The 21,241-nt window shown below is 53.0% G+C and overlaps 4 protein-coding genes across 4 annotated transcripts in view; 3 read left to right on the forward strand and 1 right to left on the reverse strand.

Annotated features, from left to right (window-relative positions):
- The window catches only part of WDR62 (WD repeat domain 62), a 50,377-nt gene extending 48,436 nt beyond the window's left edge, over positions 1–1,941 (forward strand). Inside the window, exons 30-32 of the mRNA XM_068992264.1 lie at positions 17–637; positions 1,426–1,583; positions 1,678–1,941. Of these exons, the coding sequence (XP_068848365.1) occupies positions 17–637; positions 1,426–1,583; positions 1,678–1,941 (1,043 nt within the window). The remainder of the gene's footprint in view (positions 1–16; positions 638–1,425; positions 1,584–1,677) is intronic.
- Positions 1,942–7,189: 5,248 nt separating this feature from the next.
- On the forward strand, positions 7,190–9,057 carry OVOL3 (ovo like zinc finger 3). The gene is made up of 4 exons (XM_068993500.1): positions 7,190–7,283; positions 7,358–7,422; positions 8,161–8,362; positions 8,849–9,057. Exons 1-4 carry the CDS (start codon positions 7,190–7,192, stop codon positions 9,055–9,057), a joined length of 570 nt encoding a protein of 189 aa, XP_068849601.1.
- A 57-nt stretch (positions 9,058–9,114) lies between these two features.
- Positions 9,115–10,548, reverse strand: POLR2I (RNA polymerase II subunit I). Its single transcript, XM_068992865.1, has 6 exons — positions 10,265–10,548; positions 10,127–10,181; positions 9,764–9,837; positions 9,603–9,677; positions 9,441–9,492; positions 9,115–9,213 (listed from the first exon to the last, which is right to left on the reverse strand). Exons 1-6 carry the CDS (start codon positions 10,321–10,323, stop codon positions 9,151–9,153), a joined length of 378 nt encoding a protein of 125 aa, XP_068848966.1. The 5' UTR covers positions 10,324–10,548; the 3' UTR covers positions 9,115–9,150.
- A 409-nt stretch (positions 10,549–10,957) lies between these two features.
- TBCB (tubulin folding cofactor B) lies at positions 10,958–19,315 on the forward strand. Its single transcript, XM_068992716.1, has 6 exons — positions 10,958–11,122; positions 11,517–11,660; positions 15,018–15,114; positions 15,790–15,981; positions 18,861–18,933; positions 19,066–19,315. The coding sequence occupies exons 1-6, from the start codon at positions 11,009–11,011 to the stop codon at positions 19,178–19,180; spliced, it is 735 nt and encodes a 244-aa protein (XP_068848817.1). The 5' UTR covers positions 10,958–11,008; the 3' UTR covers positions 19,181–19,315.
- The last annotated feature ends 1,926 nt before the right edge of the window (positions 19,316–21,241 follow it).

Genomic DNA, 21,241 nt, shown 5'->3' on the forward strand with positions numbered 1-21,241 from the left:
CCTGCTTCCTTTCCAGCCCCCTGCCTCACGGGCCTGGCGCCCTGCATCTCCTCCTCCTCTGCGCTGCCCACAGACAAGAAGCCACCAGCACCCACAGCCCTACCCGCTGCAGGCCTGGCTCACGGTGTCCACACCCCCACCACCCGCTCCCGCATGGAGGCCACTGCCAGTTCCCATGCCAAGATGTCCCGCAGCATTTCCCTGGAGGAGCTGGCCTCCCTGAGCCAGGAGTGCCAGGCTGTCACCACTACAGTGACACACAGTTCTGACAGCGAGGGCCGAGAACCTGCCCTGCCCTCCCGGGGCAACCATGAGGCCCGCGCCAGCCTGAAACTCAGCCTGTCAAGCATCTGTGACAGGCTCTTGCTGCCCCCACCCCAACTGGAGCCTCCCACCACATGTGTCTGGTCCCAGGAGCCTGTGGACACCGAGTGCAATGTCACTGTTATGACAGATGGTTTCCCAGCCCACAGCCCTGCAGATGGGATCACCTCGAGGCTGCACAAGTCCGCCTTTCTCCCAAGGTTCCTGGCCCCTGTGCGCCTCGATACGCCTGTCCTCCCCGACAGTCCCCCGCTCCCAGAGGCCAGGCCTCGGGTCCTTGGCAGCATCGCCTCTCTCCGGGAGCCCAGCCCTGGTAAGTAGCATCCTTAGGATGAAGGATTGGCCCCTAAGCTCATCCCATGTAACAGCTAGCTCAGCTCCAAAGGCTACAGGCACTGTGCCATTCATTCATTCATTTCCTTACATATTTAGTGCTTACTTGTATATATTGGGCTTTGTTCTGGGCCCTGGGGACATGGATGTGCTAAGTCGCTTCAGTCGTGTCCAGTTCTTTGCAACCCCATGGACCAATGCCTGCCAGGCTCCTCTGTCCATGTAGTTCTCAAGGCAAGAATACTGGAGTGGGTTGCCGTGCCCTTCTCCAGGAGATCTTCCCGATCCATGGGAGCTGGTGGTAAATGAGACTACAGAAATTAATACCTTAACTGGGGGAGATGCCCTGTCTAAATTTTTTTATTTTAAGGAGAGGGAAAGAGTGGCTTTATTACTTTGCCAGGCAAACAAAGGGGAAACGCAGTAGGCTAGCGCCTCAAGAATTGTGTCCCCTTCCCTGACCAGACTAAATCTATAAGGAAAGGGTTAAGTGTATCATAGCGAGGTGCGCTATGGAGAGAAGGAAGAGAAAGAAAGGGTTTAGGGAGTGACAGGTGGCTGATGGATGGTGAATGATGAGAAAAGGTTTCAGCGAGAAGATAGCATTTGAGCAGAGACCTGCAGCAGGGTTGGGAAAGGAGCCCTGGGGACTGAGGAAAGTGTCCCAGGAAAAGGGGACAACAGTTGGGATCGGCCCAGCCACCCTGGCCTCTTCAGATCAGCTGAGGAGTAAAAGTGTCTTTCTCATTTCCTCCCTTCCACCCCAAGAAGTGCCCAGTCCAGTCCAGGACTGCCCTGGACACTGGGAGGACCCCAGGGCGCCAACCAGCTTCCTGCCCCCAGACCCCCTGGAGCTGAGCAATGTGGGGACTGTCGTGCACAGACTGCAGGCTGCCTTCCAGGAAGCCCTGGACCTTTACCACCTGGTGAGCCAAGTCCCAGGGTCAGGGGAAAGGGCTGAGGGGCTCCCTGGCACTGCCTGGCCCAGGTGGCCCCTAACAAGGTGGGCGCCCCTTGCAGATGGTCTCCAGTGATGAGGTGAACGCCGAACAGCGACAGGCACAAACTGAGCTGGCCTCCACTTTCCTCTGGATCCACAGCCAGTTAGAGGCTAGTGACTGGCTGGTGGGGACGGATGTGGCCACAGCCCAGGCCCCGCCCAGCCCAGGTGCTCCCTCCCCACCTACCCTGTGCCCCCTGGCCAGCCCGGATTTGCGTGCCCTGCTGGAACACTACTCAGAGCTGCTGGTGCAGGCCGTGAGGAGGAAGGCGCGTGGGGACTGAGGGCCAGCAACCTCTCTGCCGCAGCCCTGTGTTTCTGAGGAAATAGGTATTTTAAGCAAATAAACAGACAGCTTGCAGAAGTGGCACCTGGTGCCTGTCCTGGTGCGTCCACAAAGCCCCATTCAGATGGACGTGGGGAGAGAGGGGAGGAGGAAAGCCCAGGGAACTCACCGGTCGTGGGGCGCACAGGACTGTTTGGGCACTGCAGGAGTGATGACCTCAGCACCTGGCTCCCACATCGCCTGTCCCCAGCCCACTGAGCTGCTGGCCCCTAGGGAGGGGCCAGCCCTTCTTCCCTGCCCCCTCCCAATGCCCAAGAACCCACTGGAGCCGCTATGACCACCGTGTGCCAGATGCTGGCCACCAATTCACATATCCCCACAACACTGTCTCACGGCCCCTGGGCCAGGCCCACACTGGATCCTATGAGCTCCAGGCTTTTGTTCCCATTTGCAGCAGGGGAAAGTGAGGAAGGACAAACAGGCTCGGCTACTGGACAATCCAGCCCAGGCCACCCAACAGCTGGAGCCAGTAATTCCTTCACCAGCAGGACTGTGTCCAGCTCCAACATCCCATGGGCTTCCAGCTCTGGGACCAGCCTCCCCAGGCAGCAGGCATCTAGCCACATGGTGTATCTGCTGAGAAGACACTACTGGGACCACAAAAGCCTTCACTGTCCTGAGTCTACAAAAGGAAGCGCAGCAGGAGCAGGGCCCTACCCTGAAGCCCAGTCCTATCACGTGTTCTGTGGGGCCCGAACCCCCACTTGCCTGTGAGTTCCTCCAGGCTCTAATGTGATCATGGCTCTCCAGAAGCAGGTTCAGAGAGATATCCGGGGTCATGCCTAAGGCCCCACAGAGCTAAGACTCAAACCCAGGCTTGCCTGGTGGTAGAGCCAGGCCCTTCAGCCTGAGGATGTGGCCCTCTGTTGGCCCCGTAAACACTGAACTAATTATGCAGTTGTTGAAAAGTCTTCCCAGCCCCCAGGAAATTCCTGGTCCCATCTGCCATCACTGTTCTGCACTGTTAGGAGTAGAGCAAGGAACAAGCAGTGGTCAAGCAGAGCATCGTGCATTCACCTTCTAGGGAACAAAAGATAGGAATTAATACAATAACTGTAACTGCAGGTAAACGGAAGGATCTCACGGTCACTGTGCTGGTTAAAGGCCTTTCTTAGGTGACATTGGAGCAGAGGCTTGATAGAGGGGACAGGCAGTGTGGACAATTGGGCAAGTATCTAGGCAGAGGGAATTGCTAGTGCAAAGGCCCCGTGGCAGGCTCAGATATGAGGATGAAAGGAATAGCAATGAAGCCAGGAGGCTGGAATGGAGTGGGCTCAAGGAGATGGTAGGAGAGGAGGTGGGAGGAAAAATGGGTCCTACCAGGCAGGGCCTTGATGTTTTAAGTCATTTTAATCTGGGACTTCCCTGATAATCCAGTGGTTAAGAATCTGTCTGCCAATGAAGGGAATCCCACATTCAACAGAGCCTGTGCTCTAAAGAGCCCTCCGAGCCATGACTGCTGAAATCCATTTGCTCAGAACTTGTGCTCCATGACAAAAAGAAGCCACTGCAATGAGAAGCCCATGCACCACAATGAAGAGTAGCCCCTGCTCGCCACCATTAGAGAAAGCTCTTGCACAGCAGCAAAGACCCAGTGCAACCAAAATTAAAAAAAGAAAATTTAAATCCAAGACACATTCACAATACAGGTTTTTCTCTAAATAAAATCCCTGATCTTGGTGTTTGTGAGATGCCCAGTGTTGCTTATTTCACAAGGTTCCCTTCCTTCTTCCTGCCTTAGGGAGCCCAGGCAGCCCAGGACACGTAGGTGGGCCGCATTTCTGTCGGGAGGCTCCCTACCTGGGTTCACAGACCACCCCTCAAGACTGAAGACCACTCTCCCCGCCCTGGCCTGGCTCAGCCAAAGCTGTAAAATCTCTGAGGTGACTGAACACCAAGGGGACCACCTTGAGCCTCTGTCCCTCGTGGATTTTCCCCCTCCTTCCACCTTGTATCATACTTAAGGTCTTCAACTCCAGGAAGCAAACACCTGGCTGAAGGGGCCCCAAGCTGTAGGGACATTTGTTACTCTGGATTCTGTTACTGCTCTATTCCACCCTTTGTGAGTCTGCGTTTCACTCCCTGGCTTAGGCCCTCATGGTGGCAACACAGCTGCCATGGTTCCCAGCATACACCCTCCCCTAACTAGGAGCAAAGGCACAAAGCTGGGCACCCACCAAGGTTGTGGGGGGAAAGTGCCAGACCTTAGACGCCCTTCCCTTTCAGGCCAGTTGCAGGCAACAGGAATGGAAATGGCTTTAATTTACTTGATTCAGCCATTCGTTCCTGGGCATGTTACTGTTTCAGCAAAATTGGGTTCTTTCAACACAAAGGGAGGGTGGGCGGGCAGTGTGTCTGCCAGTCTCCACTTTCGCCAAGCTCTTCAGTCCTGGAAGGACAAGACTTTCCTTAGACAAACCAACTGGTTAAGAAACCACTGCTAGAGCTTCGCTGTGGTCTAGTGGGTAGGACTTTGCACTACTAATGTGGAGGACCCAGGTTCGATCCCACATGCCGCAACTCAAGAGTTTGCATGCCACTAGAAGATTCAGAGCGCCACAACTAAGACCCAGCACAGCCAAGTAAAAATTTTTGAAAAAGGAACCACTGCTGGTGAATATGTGTACATGCAGCAGTGTCCGAGCAGGAAGCATGCTCATGTGGGATATTTCAAAGAGAGTTCAGCAGAGGGATCATTTGTAAAGAAGTGGACAGGGGAACCTCAGGGCCAGTACAGTACCCTAGGATGGTACTGGAGGAGAGCTATTCCTTGCTGCTCAGGCCAGAAGGCACAGGGAGCAAAGTGGAACCCAGAGAGGGGGCTGCCCTGAGGGGAGCTGTGACCCTGGCAAGAGGGACTCCATCTTCTGTGGGGACCGCCCATTACCAAATCCTACGGAAAGCCAGCAGGCACAGGGGTCCAGGTGATGCTTCCCACCCCGGTCAGCCTCCGGACCCAGGACTGGAAGGGGACTGGGGGCAAGTAAAGACCCCCAAGCCCAGGGTTCTTCCCTAATGTGTTTTCAGCAACAACTCAGGAACCAGTTGTCCCAAGAAACCTGGTGTTGGGCATAGAAAACTAGACAGCAGAGAGCCACAAAATGGCTCCCATAACCCATTCACCGGCTCGTTCTTCAGTGCCTCTGGGCCCTGCACTCCACAACCGACAGGTCCTAGATACTGGGCCCCCAGACCTGGGCTAGGCATGCCAGGCACATTGCGTAAAGTCCAGCAATTGAGAGATGGAGACACCTAAAATCACATTTCACGGGTGATTGAAACTCAGATGCTTTCCTAGCCACCCCACCCTTCAAGACTTTGAAACAGGGCTTCCCTGGTGGTCCAGTGGTTAAGACTCCCGAGTTTCCACTGCAAAGGAGGCAGGTTCAATCCCTGGTTGGGGAACTAAGATCCTGAATCATGATTGCTATGTGGCAAAAAAAAAAAAAAAACCTTTAAACAACCCCCATTTATCTCTGTCACATGCCAGATTCTATGCAAAGCATTCCCGCCTAGTGACCTACATGGATTTTCAACACAAACCAGTGGTAGGAAGACACATCAGTCCCATTTCCAGATGATGAAACAGGCTCAACTAGACATGGCTTGGCCCAGGTTCCATGGAGATAAAATAGCAAAGCTCTGGGCCCGCAGACTTCCAGTGCTAAACTCCCTTGTTTTTGAAAATGCATTAGCAGGACTGACTCTCCAGGAATGTGAAGAAATGAATAAATATTGCTTCTTTCACCACCAAGCCTTTTACAGACTGTTCTTCTGCCTGGAGAGCCCTCCCTGTTTATCAGCAACCTTTTCTTCCATCAAGTTTCACACCTGGAAAGTCATCCCTGAGCCCTTAGACTGAATCAGGAGCCTCTTCTGGGTCCCCTGAGCCCCCTGGCTTTTCCCCACTGAAGCTGGGTCCCTCTGCCTGTGCTCCATAGCCTTGGTCATTCTGGGTATCTCCTCCATGGACCAGGTTGTGTCTTCATTTTCAGTGCTAAGGTAGGCCTGGTCTGTTGTTGGATCTCAGGAAAATGTAGGTGAATAAGTGAAAAAAAGTTAACTGCAGGAGAATATTCAAAATCCTTAACCCCTGGCTAAGAAACCAATGACCAGTCTAGAACAGAGCCTGGCCAGAGTGCTGGGGTTAGGGTCCTGGGAGCCTCTGGCTATGTCACGTGACCCCTCCTTTAGTTCCTGAACCATAGGAGGGTGGGGGAGTGGTGTCCCAGTTACTAGGAGCTGGACTAGTGTGTGTGCGTGTGTGTGTGTGTGCACACGCAGGTGCACATTCAGTCGCCCAGTCATGTCCAACTCTTTGTGACCCGATGAACTGTAGCCTGCCAGGCTCCTCTGTCCATGGGATTCTCCAGGCAGGGATTCTGGAGTGGGTTGCCATTACCTTCTCCAGGGGATCTTCCCGACTCAAGAATTGAGCCCAAGTCTCCTGTGTCTCCTGAATTGGCAGGCAGGTTGTTTACAACTGGCACCACCTGGGAAGCCCCTGGACGATGAATAAACCAGTACTGTATCATCCCCTACGCTTGAAGAGTGCTTCTGGCTGACCACCAGCTCTTACCCTCTGAGGATCAGAAAGGTAGAGCTGCTTCTTGACGATGCTCAGCATGGAGTCTCACTTTGATCTTACTAAGTAGACCCTGCTGTCCCTCCACCCTCTGGAGCAATCACAGTCACCCCCTCCCCTGATTCCTCATACAGCTGCTGTGATTTGAATAACCAAGCAGGCTGGTGGATGTCCGGTAGTGACTAATTTGCTTGGCAAACAGACCCTCTGGTCCTGGGCCCTGCTGGTACTATGGAAAGCCACTCAGCCTCACTGGGTTCTCTGTTTCCTCTCCCCACGCCCCAAGAGCCACCTAGGTTCCATCTTGCCCTGCTGCACCTCCTCAGAGGACTTAAGCCTTGTCTTTCCCTGGAGGCTGGAGAGTGCGCTGGGAAACTTGGCAGAGGAGAAGCGGGAGGAGTGGCAGGACCTAAGGCAGAGGTAACCAGAGCTGGCCAAGTCTGCCCCCAGGGCCTGTCAGGAAATTTGCATGGAGCGAACAAGGCTTCTCTGGGGCTTCCCCCTCCCTTCCCACCTGGGAGAGTCATCCTGGACCTGAGGTCTGACAGCAGGTGGAGGAAGCAGCCGCGTGTGTGGAGCTGTCGCCCTGTTCCCAGAGGTGATGCCCCGTGCCTTTCTGGTCAGGAGTCGGCGTCCACAGCCACCCAACTGGGACCACCTGCCTGACCAGCTCCGGGGAGACGCCTATGTCCCAGGTGGGCCCCTCCCTGGGCCTGGAGATGAGGGGCGGGGGAGACATAAAGCATGACCACCTGGTTTCTCTCCTCAGACTGCAGCAACCTGGGGGGGCCGCCGGCACACCGGACTTCTGGCCTCAGGGACTCTTGGGCAGCGGTGAGTCTGCAGCAGGCGCCCAAGACCCTGCTCAGTTTCACCCCTGCCCGCGCTCAGCCTCGAGAGACCCTGACTACCCCTTACTCCCACAGACCCCTCCAGCCTCAGGACCTGCCCACCCACTGCCCTCTCTGCTGGGAATGCCTTTCCTTTCTGAGTAGTGGGCTCACTGTTAGGCCTTCCCCTAAGCACTGTTTCCCCAGGGATTCTGTGCCCAGTGGGGCAGAACAGATTCAGGCCCATAAATGGATGGTGATCTATGTCAGAGAGTTGGACAAGCTGACAGGAGCAGGAGGAGGGGTGGAGGAGCTTGAGGCATCTCAGAAGAGATACTCAGCTGTGAGTACCCTGGAGGAAAGAAAGCCCTAGGCGGGATGTGAATGTGCTGGAGTTTTATTTCAATTTTTACTGGAAGCCAGGACTGTTCTAAGCTATGGATGTTTAAGAGTAAGACAAAAACTCATTCCTTCCTGAAGCTTATCAGCTGGTGGGGGTTGCAGGTATAGATAATAAAATTAGGGGAAAAAATACATTGGAAGATGGTATGTACTATGGAAAAATATAAAACAAAGTAAGGGAGATGGGGGTCGGGTGACCAGGGAAGGCTTTGTGGGTGGTGTTTGGTCACACAAACTGCAGTCTCTGGCCTTACCAGACCTCCGTGGTTCCCGGTTCTAGGCACTTCATTCCATCCAGTGGAGGGGAGTTGGGGTCCTAACCCCCCTGTCCCTCCCACAGCCCTCCCAGGGCACTCTGACTGCCACCCCTAGTAGCCCCGGGACCCTTGGCTGCCCGCTGTGCCCCAAGGCCTTCCCGTTGCAGCGCATGCTAACCCGGCACCTCAAGTGCCACAGCCCGGCTCGCCGCCACGTATGCCACTGCTGTGGCAAGGGCTTCCATGACGCCTTCGACCTCAAGCGCCACATGAGGACACACACAGGTGAGCCGTGGCAGGGACTGGGAGGGGCTGCTTGCGGGGGATGGGAGGAAATGGAGGGAGGTGCAGGGGACTCAGAGACTCCAAGCACCTGAGTTCTGTGCACAAGTGGTGCTTGTGTTTGTGGGGCAGGACTTAGGCCTCAGCGGGCTAGGAACACCATGCACCTCAGCTCCCAGCCAGTGGTTGTCAGGCAGTGCCAAGTTGGGGGCCTGCTGAGGGATACGGGGAGAAAACAGATACTGGTTACAGGATTCAGGTCCCAAACTGCAGGGTACAAAAGGGAACATCATAGTGAGGAGGGTGGGGACACAGGTGTCTGGTCCATGTTTGCACTGGGTAGAGAGGGAGCAGATGATGGGATGCAAGCCAAGGTCTGGCGAATTTGGAGCAAGACTGTGTGTGTGTAGGGGGGTTTGCTCACGGAGGGTGAGGGTGGGGAGGCTCTGGTATGGGGATCATTGCCCTCCCTCTGGCCCACCTGTGCAGGGATCCGGCCATTCCGCTGCGGAGCTTGTGGAAAAGCATTTACGCAGCGCTGCTCACTTGAAGCACACCTCGCCAAGGTGCACGGGCAGCCGGCCAGCTACGCTTACCGCGAGCGCCGTGAAAAGCTGCACGTGTGCGAGGACTGTGGCTTCACCAGCTCGCAGCCCGATGCCTTCGCTCGGCACCGTGCTCTCCACCGTGCTGCCTAGACTGTGTACCCGGCGTCCAACCCATGAGAAGGAAATAAACAAAGAAAAGGCACTCACAGAATACAGCATTTATTACACAAGGAAGAGAGAGGGTCACTCGGTCCAACGATGGCCGCAATGCGGGGCCGTGCACACGTAGTACAAGCGCATGGCATCCTGGCAGAAAAGACACATGGTTAGGAAGGCTCTCGACCCACAGCAGGGTACAAGCAACCTCCATTCAGAGAAGCCTCACCTCAAAAGAACAATAGACGGCTTTCCTCACTGCTAACTGTCCATCTCAGGATACCCGGAAGGGCAGAGTCTTCCCCAATATAGGTATTCCCACCCCCCGGGAAGGACCAGACCAAGATCACCCAGAAAGTTTTCCTCGCGCCACTCACCTCGGCCCGAGCACTGTGTGACTGGAAGAACACCGCCTCCTTGTGGCCGCACCTGAGGGGACAGTCACTCAGAGCCTGCCATCCCCTCCCCTCCCCGCTTCTCGGTTTAGTGAGGAGGATAAGCCAGTCACCTCCCCTCCCCAATACCAGCTGCGCACTCACTTTTGGCACGGGTGGTCTTCGGTTCGCGGCAACGTGGGGTCCTGGGACACGTCAGCGATGATTTGAGTCAGCTCGCTAAGGGAATAGAGGGTGAATAAGTATGCTTGGTCTGGCCTCCCAAGCCAACAACCCCGTCCCCGAACTCCAGTCCTGCCACTCACTCCACTTCGTGCGTGATTTTGTTGACGTAGATGCAGCTGTTGTCGGCTTCCTGCTGGTAATCACAGTTCCGGCACTGCGAGAGGGAGTGTGCGGCAGGAAGCGGGTCAAGGGGTGATATCCGAAGGGAGTGGAAGGAAGGGCAGGGTCTTCCCCGGAGGGCATGACTAGGGGACGGAGTCTCGGAACTGGGATCATGGGGTGTAATCGAGGGTCACCTCCAGGATGGCAAAGACAAAGTCTAGTTCATCTGGGGGACAGATTGGCGTTTAGACCAGGAGGGGTCGGGGCGGCAAAGGGAGTAGGGCGGGGCCACGTTGGGTACCAGGGGGTCGGTCCCGGAATACCCTGCGGGCGGCGCTCACCGCGTAGAGCAGAATGCGGTTCTCCTTGTCCTCCTTGGGGTAAAGCATGTTGTTACTGTGAAGAGGGGAAGAGGGAAATCAGAGGTCAGTACTGAGGCCATTACTTGCTGCCCTTCCACAGTGCTGGCCGGGCCTCACCATTCCTGGCAGAATCGAATACCCACGAAGCCTGGCTCGTAGGTCCCGTCGGGTTCCATAGCGACTCACTGCCGGTCCAACTTCCGCGCTTGCTCCGCCGTGCGACAGGTCGCAGGAAGGGTCAGAACTCCTAGCTTCGCCAAACTAAGGGCGGAGCTGGGCACGTGTACTTGTGCCCAGCGGCTTTGTGCTCGCCTGTCTGTCCTGGGGTTTGATTAATTACTTGCTCCAGTCTTTTGATACTCTAGAATAATTGCTTCCAACTTCTGGGCCGTGCTTCCCTAGTTCACACAATAGTGTAGTACGAGAGCCAGCAAAACGATGCGTCACGTAACGCGCAAAGAGCTTAGCATTAATGAAGACGCCCCAGCTCTTTGCGGGCTGAAGGCCAGTGCACATGCGCGAGTTTACCCTTCGCGGACTGGGCTAGCTTTTGCCAGTTCTTCCTCTCGGCTTCAGCCTTCGCCCGCCAGGCCGTTTCTCGTGCAGCTATTGGAGGAACTGTGCACCATGAAAGGCCGTGGAAGGCCTTTCAGGATTGGCTGGGCCTACCCAAGCCTACCCGAGAACCCTCTTCCTGCCGACGGCGAATAGACGCGGCGATTGGCGGACTCTCCTGACGGGAGGGCGTGGATTGGCCAGGTCCGGGAGCAGGGGCGGGGCTGATATCCCAGAAGCGGTGGCGGCTGCGGAGCCGGTGTGAGGCGGCTGACCGGGCTGCGGGCCGCCACAGGGCGCGGCGAGATGGAGGTGACGGGGTTGTCGGCGCCCACAGTGAACGTGTTCATCAGCAGCTCTCTCAATAGCTTTCGCTCCCAGAAGCGGTACAGTCGCAGCCTCACCGTAGCTGAGTTCAAGGTGTGGCCATGGGGGCGGGGTCCGGAGAGGCGGGGCGTTGAGGGGGCAGGACCAAGAAGAAATGGAGGGTCTTCCACAACGCAGGAAAGGGGCCAGAAATGAACCCAGGTTGCAGAGGTTGGGAACGAGACCTCAGCGGGGCGGGGCCAGGTGGAACCTTAGGTTCCAGAGAATGGGTTCGGGGCCAGGGAAAATCAGAGGTTGCAGGGAGTTGAGGGCAGACCCGAACGGGGTGGGGCCAGGAATACCCGGTGGGTCCCAAATGGTAGGTCTCTTGGAGGAACTGGGAAAGGATGGTGTTTATTGATACAAAGGACGGAGCCTCAGGGCAGAGGGTGGGGCCACTGACAGCCTTCCACCTCTTCCCCGCCTCCCCCATCTTGTATCCTCACAGTGTAAACTACAGCTTGTTGTGGGCAGCCCTGCTTCTTGCATGGAATTGGAGCTGCATGGACCTGACGACAAGTTCTACTGCAAGCTGGATCAGGATGATGCGCTGCTGGGCTCCTACCCTGTAGACGACGGCTGTCGCATCCATGTGAGGCCTCCCTACCTAGGATCCCTCCCTTCCATTCATTTATTTATTCAACAGATGTTTGCAGTGCTTTGCAAACCAAAGCACAGCAAATGTGATAACCAAGATAGCCTCTAACCTCATGAAGTTCCCAGTCCAGCAGGGAGAGAGACAGACCCATCCCCAGACATTGGCACTCAGCGATCTGGACTGGGCTGAGAAAAGCCTAGGGGACTGGAGGCATCCAGCAGAGGTGCCTGACCCCACCCAGGGGTGTATGAAGGGGATTCTTGAAAGGCGGGTTGCCAGAGTTGAAATCTGAAGGATGAGGAAAGGGCCTCCTAAGAGAAGAGGTGGGAGGGACACGCCAGGCAGAGGGAACAGAGGGTCAGATGGGTCAGGGTGAGCGAAGAGGCTTATGTGTCAGAAGCCAGAACACAGAGCACCTCCGCGTGCATCAGTGCAGATCATCCTCTCTGTTTTCGGTATCCCGCACGAAAACTCCGGCGAGCCAGCATCCTGGGTGAGCCTTGCAGATGCCAGTCCCTGTGCCTGAGTGATTGTCTTTTCTATGCCTCCATAGCTTGCTGCTTCCTTCCAGTCTTTACATAAATGTCACTGGGTGTGAGGGCTTCATGGCCTTCAGTATAAAATTTAAACCTCCCTTTCCCACTTTATTTGATTTTCCGTCTTACTAATCTCCCTTTGACATACTGTGGAGTTTTCTTCAGTACTTGGAACAGAGCCTGGCACACAGAGGATGCTCAGTGATTCACTGTTGAATGATGAAGTGAATCCAGAAAATAAGACTTAGAAAATGGTATGATTAACACTGTTTTGCAGAAGAGAAAACTTAGCTTCAGGATGGAATTGACTTTCCTAAGGAGGAACATGGGTAGATCATCTCTTTCATTTATTCATAACTACTCATTGAGCATACATGATGTGCCAGGGGTATAGCCATGAATCAAATTTGAGAAGGTCTCTGTTTTAGCTTTGTCCAGTATGTGAGGTAGTTGTTAGCTAAACATTCACAGAAATAAATGGGAAGGATTAGTGAGATGAGGCCCATACAGAAGGACATCACAGAGCTGGAAGATCATATACTGTGAAGCCTGACCCATCAGCAAGATCCAGGAGGCCTTCCTGGAGGAGGTGCTGACTAAGCAGAGACCTGAAGAATAGGAAGAATTAACTAAAGAAGGGAAAAGCATGCTCCAGGAGGAGGGCACAGCATGTACACTCTCAGATGGGAGGGAGCAGAGTAGGTATGGGGGCTGAAGAGTGACTTCTCTTGTGGAGGGAAGTGGTAGCCAGGGGAGGGTCCTGGTATGAGTCAGGTGTTAACAGGTGCTCTCTGACTGCCTGTGGGGGAATGACTGGAGGACAGAAAAGTAGGGAGACCAAGGAGGAGGCTGCTTCCATAGCTGGGTCCAGGACCCAGTTGAAGTGATGGGACCTGGACCATAGTGGGAGTCGGTCAGGACTGTGTTGGGCTCACAGTCCTAAAACTGTGAACTAGAACTCACAGCCCCTAGAACGGACTGGGCTGACCTAGGCAGTCTCACCCTAGGGATGCTGGGTGGATCACGCAGGGTAGTGGCATCTCCAACAGGAGGGTTTTACACATGGATTCAGGTACAGGCTGGCTGCTGACTGATGTGGCCACACAAGGAAAGTTTCCTAAAGGTGGAGCCTCTGGAGAATTTGTATTTTTTTAATTGGTTAATTTATTTTAATTGGAGAATAATTATTTTACAATATTGTGATGGTTTTTGCCATACATTAGCATGAATAAGCCACAGGTATACATGTGTCCCCCTTATCCTGAATCCCCCTCCCACCTGCCTCCCCTGTATTTTTTCTAAAATTCTTTTTCTGTTTCTAAATATCACCCCTATTTCTTATAGCAGTGAACAACAGCAATCTCAAACTTACAAAAATCCCTAATGTAGAAAATAGACATTCTTAGTGATCCTTGGCCAGAGATAAGGGCCATTTCTATTTTGCTGAGCGACTCCACCCGAACATTTTAGGGTGTTCCTGACCTCTGTCTTTCTCCCACATCCACATCTAATCTCTCTGCAGCCCCTGTTGGCTCCACCCACAAAATCTATCCAGAATCTAAACTCTGCTCCCCAGTACCCCCATACTGACCCCACCTCCATCCTTCCCTTCCACAGCCCCCCCACCCCACCGCAGGGCCATCACATCGCCTCTCCCTGCCCCCATCCCAGTGCCTCTCCGTCTGCTTCCCACACTCAGCTGAGGGAGCCTGTGAGCCCCTGAGTCAGATCAGAGCCCTCCTAGTGGGCCCTTTCATAGCTGCATCTCATTGTGGGTAAAAGCCAAAATCCTCAATGGTCTTTTGTGTCTCCCACTTTCCCTGTGGCTCATTCCACTCCTACCTCACTGGCCCTGCTGTTCCTCAAAGGAGCTAAAGACGTTTATACAGCTGGGGCTTTGTGCCCGTTGTTCCTCCTGGCCTTGTCTCAGGTATCCCTTCCTAACAGAAGCCTCTTCAAGTTGTATTTGTCTGCATAGAACCTTGTCGTTGTCTGGTGTTTAATACACATCTTTGTGCATTTTTTTCCAGTTGGTCTCCCAACAGAATGGTCACTTCTTGAGGGCAGGGATTGATATGATTTTGCACTGTGGCCCTAGTACCCATCACCCAGGTTTCTCAGGTGATGCTAGTGGTAAAGATCCTGCCTGCCAGTGAGGAGACATAAGAGGCATGGGTTCAATCCCTGGGTCAGGAAGATCCTCTGGAGGAGGCCGTGGCAACCATTCTAATATTCTTGCCTGGAGAGTCCCATGGACAGAGGAGCCTGACAGGCTACAGTCCATGGGTTCACAAAGAGTTGGACACAGGTGAAGTGACTTAGTACTAGTACTCAGCACAGGGCCCAGCAGGGCACCCTGGAGGAACAAGTGAATGGATGTTAGGGACAGTACAGGAAGAGATGCTCCAAGACATGGAAGCTGGGGTCAGTGTAGGTAGGTCCCAGAGCCCAGAGAGGACAGACATGCTGCCCAGAGGGTGAGCAAGGCCTAAGCTCTGCCCTTGGGTTCCAGTGGCCTGGGGCCATCAATCATGTGGATGCTGGTGTATGGGGTACATGGGAGGCAGATGCAGCTTCCAGGGCCTCAAGATGGAGTGCGGAGGGGGAGACACCTATTGTGGACACCTCCTGTCACCCCTTCAGCTGGGCTCCAGGGAGGACAGAAGGCTGGGATAAAGGTGAAGGTAGGGGAATGTGGTTTTTCAGAAGCAGGAGAGACTTAAATCTGCAGAATGTGCAGCCACACACCCCCGCAACGTCCTAGGTCTCTGTGCCCACACCCTGATCCCCACTGACCTCCCTCAACTCATTCCAGGTCATTGACCACAGCGGTGCCCGCCTTGGGGAGTATGAGGACATATCCAAGGTGGAGAAATATGAGATCTCACAAGAAGCCTATGAACAGAGGCAAGGTACGGGATGCCCAGTGATGGGTGGGGGCCTGTGGGGGCTAGAGGAAGTGTGGAGGCAAGCAGAGGTGTGTGCAGGGGCACACAGGATAGACAGGGACACTGAGGGGAAGTTGGCGCTGTGTGGGGTGGGGTAAGGCTGGCATGGGGACAGATGCGTTGTGGGAGAGCAGTCAGGGTGGACAGACATGAGGTGTGAATGGAAGCTGGGAGGTGTGGGGCATGTGGGAAAACAAACAGGGCCATGGGAAAGGTTCAGGGTGTGAGGGTCTGGTCAGGGGCACAGTGCGGAAGGCCGAGCATGGTGGAATATGTGGACCAGACAGAACAGTGTGCAGACCAGTGCGGTGACAGATCAGAATGTAGGGGGAGGGATGAGGAAGGGGTCGGATGGAGGTAAGTGTGAAGTTGAAGGCCCAGGGAAGATGGGGTAACGTGAAAGGCTGTAGGCAAGCGCCTTCTGTTTATTTTCAGGATTATGGGGAAGCCCAGGGGTTCTGTGGAGAGGTCAGGGCTCTGGTGGGAGACCTGGGGGGGCTTGATGACAGCCCTTCAACACCCAGAACGGGAGAGTTTGTCTCTGGATGTTGGCCCTGTGGGGGTGGCGGGTTATCTCCTCAGGCCAGAGGTCTCCCAGGTCTCTCATGTCTGACCCCCCACCACCCGCTCCACCCACAGACTCAATCCGCTCCTTCCTGAAGCGCAACAAGCTAGGTCGATTCAGTGAAGAAGAGCGGGCCCAGCAAGAGGCCGAGAACTCCAAGCGCCTTATCGAGGAGGAGGCCCAGGCCAGCACCATCCCTGTGGGCAGCCGCTGTGAGGTGCGGGCACCTGGGCAGCCCCCTCGCAGGGGCACTGTCATGTATGTAGGTACGTGGCCCACAGAGGCCTCATGCCCTGCCCTGCAGTGGGCAGTGCTGGGGACTTAGCCTTCAAAGGGATCTCAGTCCAGGAGGGGAGATGGCTCCAGGGGTGACTGACAGCCTAGTATGTTCACAGCAGGGAAGTGGGAAGCAGAGGCCATGTGACCTGGCATGTGACAGAGGAAGCAGAGGCCAGAGGGATCAATTCTAAGGTGAAACCCTGGGGTGCAGTGATCAGAGCTGAGATGGGGAAACAAGCAGAATTTTTAGGGCTGTGATGGGGGAAGCTCAGGCTGAAGTGATCAGAGCAGTGATGAGGGAAACTGAGGGGGCTGTGTGACCTGCGAGGAAGTACCAGACCCTTGGGAGTAACCCAGGAAGGCTTCCTGAGGGAAGGGCTATCTGAAGGAAAGGGATGAGTGAAGGTGGAAAGGGGGAAGAGGGAGCCAGGGGAGTAGTGAGCGCAAAGGCCATGAAAGGGCTTGGTCTGTGAGCAGGAACAAGCTTGGCTTGTTTGAGGCAGAGAAAGGAAGTCAGCATGGCTAGTGGAGAGTGACAGAGGGAAAAGATGAGGGTCGAGGCCTGGGGCATGGGCAAGGCTGGACTGTGCTAGGCCTCAGGGACAGGAGAGAGCAGTGTGGGTTATGTTTGTTTTTATAAAGCTTTATTGAGCTATAATTTATATACCATATAAAATTCACTCAGAGTACCATTCAGGAATTCCTTGGCGGTCCAGTGTTTAGGAGGCACAGGTTCACTCCCTGGTCAGAGAACTAAGATCACACAAACCAAGCAGCATGGCTAAAAGAAAATAAAAATGAAAAAGAGTACCATTCATTATTTTTTTAGTGTGTTCACGGAATTGTGCAACCATACCACAGTCAGTTTTACATTTTCATCACCCCAAAAGAAATGCTATAACCGTTAGCAGCTATTCCCCATTTAGGAAACCCCAGCTCCTCTAGTCCACATCGGTGGCCGCTAATCCATGTTCTCTCTCTAAAAATTTGCCTTTTCTGAAAGTTTCATACAAATGGAATCATATGTGGTCTTTTGTGACTGGATTCTTTTACTAGAAGCATAATTTCAAGGATCGTCCATGTTGTAGCATGTGGCAGTGTTGTGTTTTTTTAATATTTGTCTGTGGCACGTCTTAGTGGGAAGACCCCTATGAAGCATGTGAGATCTAGTTCCCTGACCAGAAATCGAACCTGGGCCCACTGCATTGGGTGTGTGGAGACTTAGCCTCTGGACCACCAGAGAAGTTCCAGCATTATGGTTTTGATTTGCATTTCTGCGTGGCTAATGATATTGAGCCTCTTTTCAGGTGCTTAATGCCTTGTGTATGTCTTCTTTAGAGAGACAGATTATTCAGCTCTTTTGCCCATTTTTTAGTTGGGTTGTTTGTCTTTTTGGTTTTTGAGTGTTATGTTAGGGCTACCATATCAAAGTACCACACACCCTGCATGGCGTAAACAACAGAAATTTGTTTTTCACGGTTCTGGAAGCGGGAAGTCTTAGATTAATGCCTTAGCAGCTGTGATTTCTTCTGAGACCTCTCTCTCTGGCTTATAGACAGCCCTCTCCTCTCTTTGTCCTCACATGCTCTTTTCCTCTGTGTGTAGGCACATCCCTGGAGTCTTTGTCCAGATAATCTTTATGAGGATGTCATTCAGCCTGGATTAGATCCCACCCTAATGGCCTCCTTTTAAGTTAATTATCTCTTTAAAGGCCCTGTCTCCAACACGGTCACATTCTAAACTTCAAGGGATTAGGGCTTCAACATTTAAACTTGGGGGAACACAATAAAGCCCATAACAAATTGTTCTTTGTATACCTTAGGTACAGTTCCCTTATCAGATATGTGATTTACAAATATATATCTCCCATTCTGTAGGTTGGTTGGTGGCTTTTTTGTTTTTTGTTTTAGTATTTGTTTATTTGGCTGCATGAGGTCTTAGTTGTGGCATGCAGGATCTTTCGCTGTGCACGAACTCTGGTTGTGGTGCACAGGCTTCTGTAGTTGCAGTGTGCAGGCTCGGTTGCTCTGCAGCATGTGAGATCTAAGTCTCCTGACCAGGGATTAAAGCTGTGTCTCTGCATTGCGAGGTGGATTCTTAACCACTGGGCCACCAGGGAAGTCCCTTTTTACTTTCTTGATAGTGACTTGTGAAGCACAAACATTTTTATTTATCAACTCCAATTTATTTTTATTTTTATTTTTGGCTTGTGTATAGGGTATTATATCTAAGAAACTAGTACCTTAAACAAGGCCACAAAGAGTTATTCCTGTATTTTCCTCTAAGGGTTTCTAGTTATAACTTACATTTAGGTCTTTGAACCATTTTGAATTAGTTTTTGTGTACGGTGTGAGGTGGGAGTCTAATTTCATTCTCTTACATGTGGATATCTAGTCGTCCCAATACAATTTGAGGGAAAGTCTCTTCCTTCCTCATTAAACTGTCTTGGCTCCCTTGTCAGAAATCATTTGGCCATAAACATTGTGGATTTTATGCTGAGTGGGATAGGCAGCCTTTGAGGAATTTGGGGCAAGGTCAGGATAATCCCTAGGAGCCTGGCGGGCTACAGTTCATAGGGTTGCAAAGAGTCGGACACGACTGAGGGACTGAGAACCCCAGCGGCGCTGCTTCCCTTTTATTTTTACAAAGCCCCCTGTGACTGGGGCTGTTGAGTGAACAAGGGGTCAGAGGTAGGAACAGGGAGACCAGTGAAGGGGCTACCGTATTAGAGTGGGCTGGAGGTGGTGGTTGTCCTGGGTGGTAGCAAGGAGTGGTTTTTACCTGGACAGGCTTTACAGTCAGTGGCAGGCACAAATCTGGGATGAGCTGCGAAGGGAGGCTTCACAAGGATTTCTCCCCTGGGCAGGACTGACAGATTTCAAACCTGGCTACTGGATCGGCGTCCGCTATGATGAACCACTAGGGAAAAACGATGGCAGGTAAAGATCCTCACTCTAGTGTCTGTGTGTGTGCCTGTGCGCACACATGTGTGCGTTTATGTGTAAGTGCATGCGTGGGGGAGCATCTGGAGTAGGAGCCCTCTGACATGCCTCCCGTATCATGTCCTGCAGCGTGAATGGGAAACGCTACTTTGAATGCCAGGCCAAGTACGGCGCCTTCGTCAAGCCATCAGTCGTGACTGTGGGGGACTTCCCTGAAGAGGACTACGGTTTGGATGAGATGTGATGGCCAAGGAAGGGCAGCCCCCTGCTCCAGCTAACTTGCCTACTCATTGCCCTTCCCTGTGTGTGCCCATGGCCCTCTCCCCGTGAACCTGTTTTTATTTTACTGACTACCCTCGCCATTGACTTTTGAGACACATGTATTAAATTTGCCGAAAACCTGGGAAGTGTTTGGAGGACTCAGTGATTATAGGAGAGGCTGTGGACAGCTGCATGCGTGAGGGTGAAACAGGAGGCTGGGCAAAATCCAAGTTGGGCCTGGTGAGGCTGTAGGTATGTGACGAGTGCATGCGGCCCATGCGTTCTAGAGAGCCTGACCCACCCTGTTTGTCTGCATGTGCGGTAATCCCTCATTAGCTCCTTGAGCGATTCCTGACTGTAATAGTTGAGAGATTCTACTTAATTGTTGCAATTAATTATAACTTCTGGAGAAGAAGTTGGCAGTGGTAGGAGCAACCGCAGTAAGCAGAATGAGGTTGAAATGCTTAGGAGCTGAAGGGGTCCTGGGGCAAGGTGCTCACATGTACCTACAACCTGATAGATACATTCTCCGATGCCTACTGTAATGTACACAGACTCACTCAGATACTCAGAACATTCACACAGCTGGACTGACTTCTGGAGAACACAGACACTACAGATCATAGGTAGAGAAACACAGTCAGTGCACAAAGATTCTCTCCTCCACGTAGGAGAGTGAAGCACACAGGATACACTCAGAGACTGACATCAAACACCTTTGTGGGGTAGACATACACCTACACACACACGCCACACACGCAGATCAATGAAGCTGTCAATCTATAAAGCAGAACTGGCTGTTCTTTATTTTTATTTGTTTTGGCTGCACTGGGTCTTAGTTGCAGCTCCCAGGATCTTCATTGCAGTATGCAGACTCTTAGTTGCAGCGTGCAGGATCAAGTTCCCTGACCATGGGCCCCCTGCATTCAAATCGAGGAGTCTTACCCACTGAACCACCAGGGAAGTCCCCTAACTGGTTACTTTAGAAAAGGACCCCAAGGCTTAGGTCTATTCCACATGAGGGAGTTGTCAGAGCAAGGAGCACTGGGGGGGTGTCTCCAAATTCTCAATAACTACCAATCAGAGTTCAGCCAGAGTTCAGCAGAACTAGCTAATGGGTTGGCATTTGAGGACCCGAGGCTCACCCTAAAATCAGGCCCACTGTGCACCTCCATGTGACGAGGCTAAAGAACAGGGACAGGAAGATCGTGTGCTTTCCTGGGCACACCGATTGCCCAAAATCACCTTTGAGCTCCAAGCACAGGTCACAGCATCAGCGAATATGAGGATCTGTCCAACTGCAGTGGAAGATCTCAGCAGAAACTTCCCGGGTGTGCTTTAATGGTGTCCAGCTGTCAGCATGGAAGAAGCTGTCCCCATCAGAGGACAATGGAAGGGATCATGCTGGTGATTTCTAAATAGGAAACACTTGCCATGGGCTTCCCTGGTGACTCAGATGGTAAAGAATCTGCCTGCAAGAGACCTGGGCTTAATCGCTGGGTTGAGAAGGTCCCCTGGAGAAGGGAATGGCAAAACCCACTCCAGCATTCTTGCCTGGAGAATTCCATGGACAGAGGAGCCTGATGGGCTACAATCCAGGGGGTCGCAAAGAGTTGGACATGATTGTGTGACCAACACGTCTGTAAAAGTCAACCACAGTTAGGGATTGCGGAGACACATTTCACAGAATAACCTGGTGCTTAAGCTTTAAGGGGGGCCCAGAAAGGAAGGGGGACAGTGGTCAATGTGTTAAGGAAATACCAGCTGCTGTAACCAATATCCCCCTACACACACACTCCAGTGCAGAGGTTCTGGTTAATTGGCAGCAGTCTCCATGATTCACACACCCAGACTCCATATTGGGGCTCCATCATTTTCTTGTGTTTAGAATTGCCAGCTTCCAGGTGGCAGATAGGGGACGTTTCACCATTTTCTTTAAAAATTTATGCGTTCCATTTCTGCTTCTATGGGTGAGAACTTGTCAGTCATGCAGCCACTCCTATGCAGAGTGGGCTTTGGAACATAACTCCTGGGCTGAGCAGCT

The sequence above is a fragment of the Capricornis sumatraensis genome, chromosome 20 (genome assembly GCF_032405125.1).
Source record: "Capricornis sumatraensis isolate serow.1 chromosome 20, serow.2, whole genome shotgun sequence".
Classification (NCBI taxonomy): domain Eukaryota; kingdom Metazoa; phylum Chordata; class Mammalia; order Artiodactyla; family Bovidae; genus Capricornis; species Capricornis sumatraensis.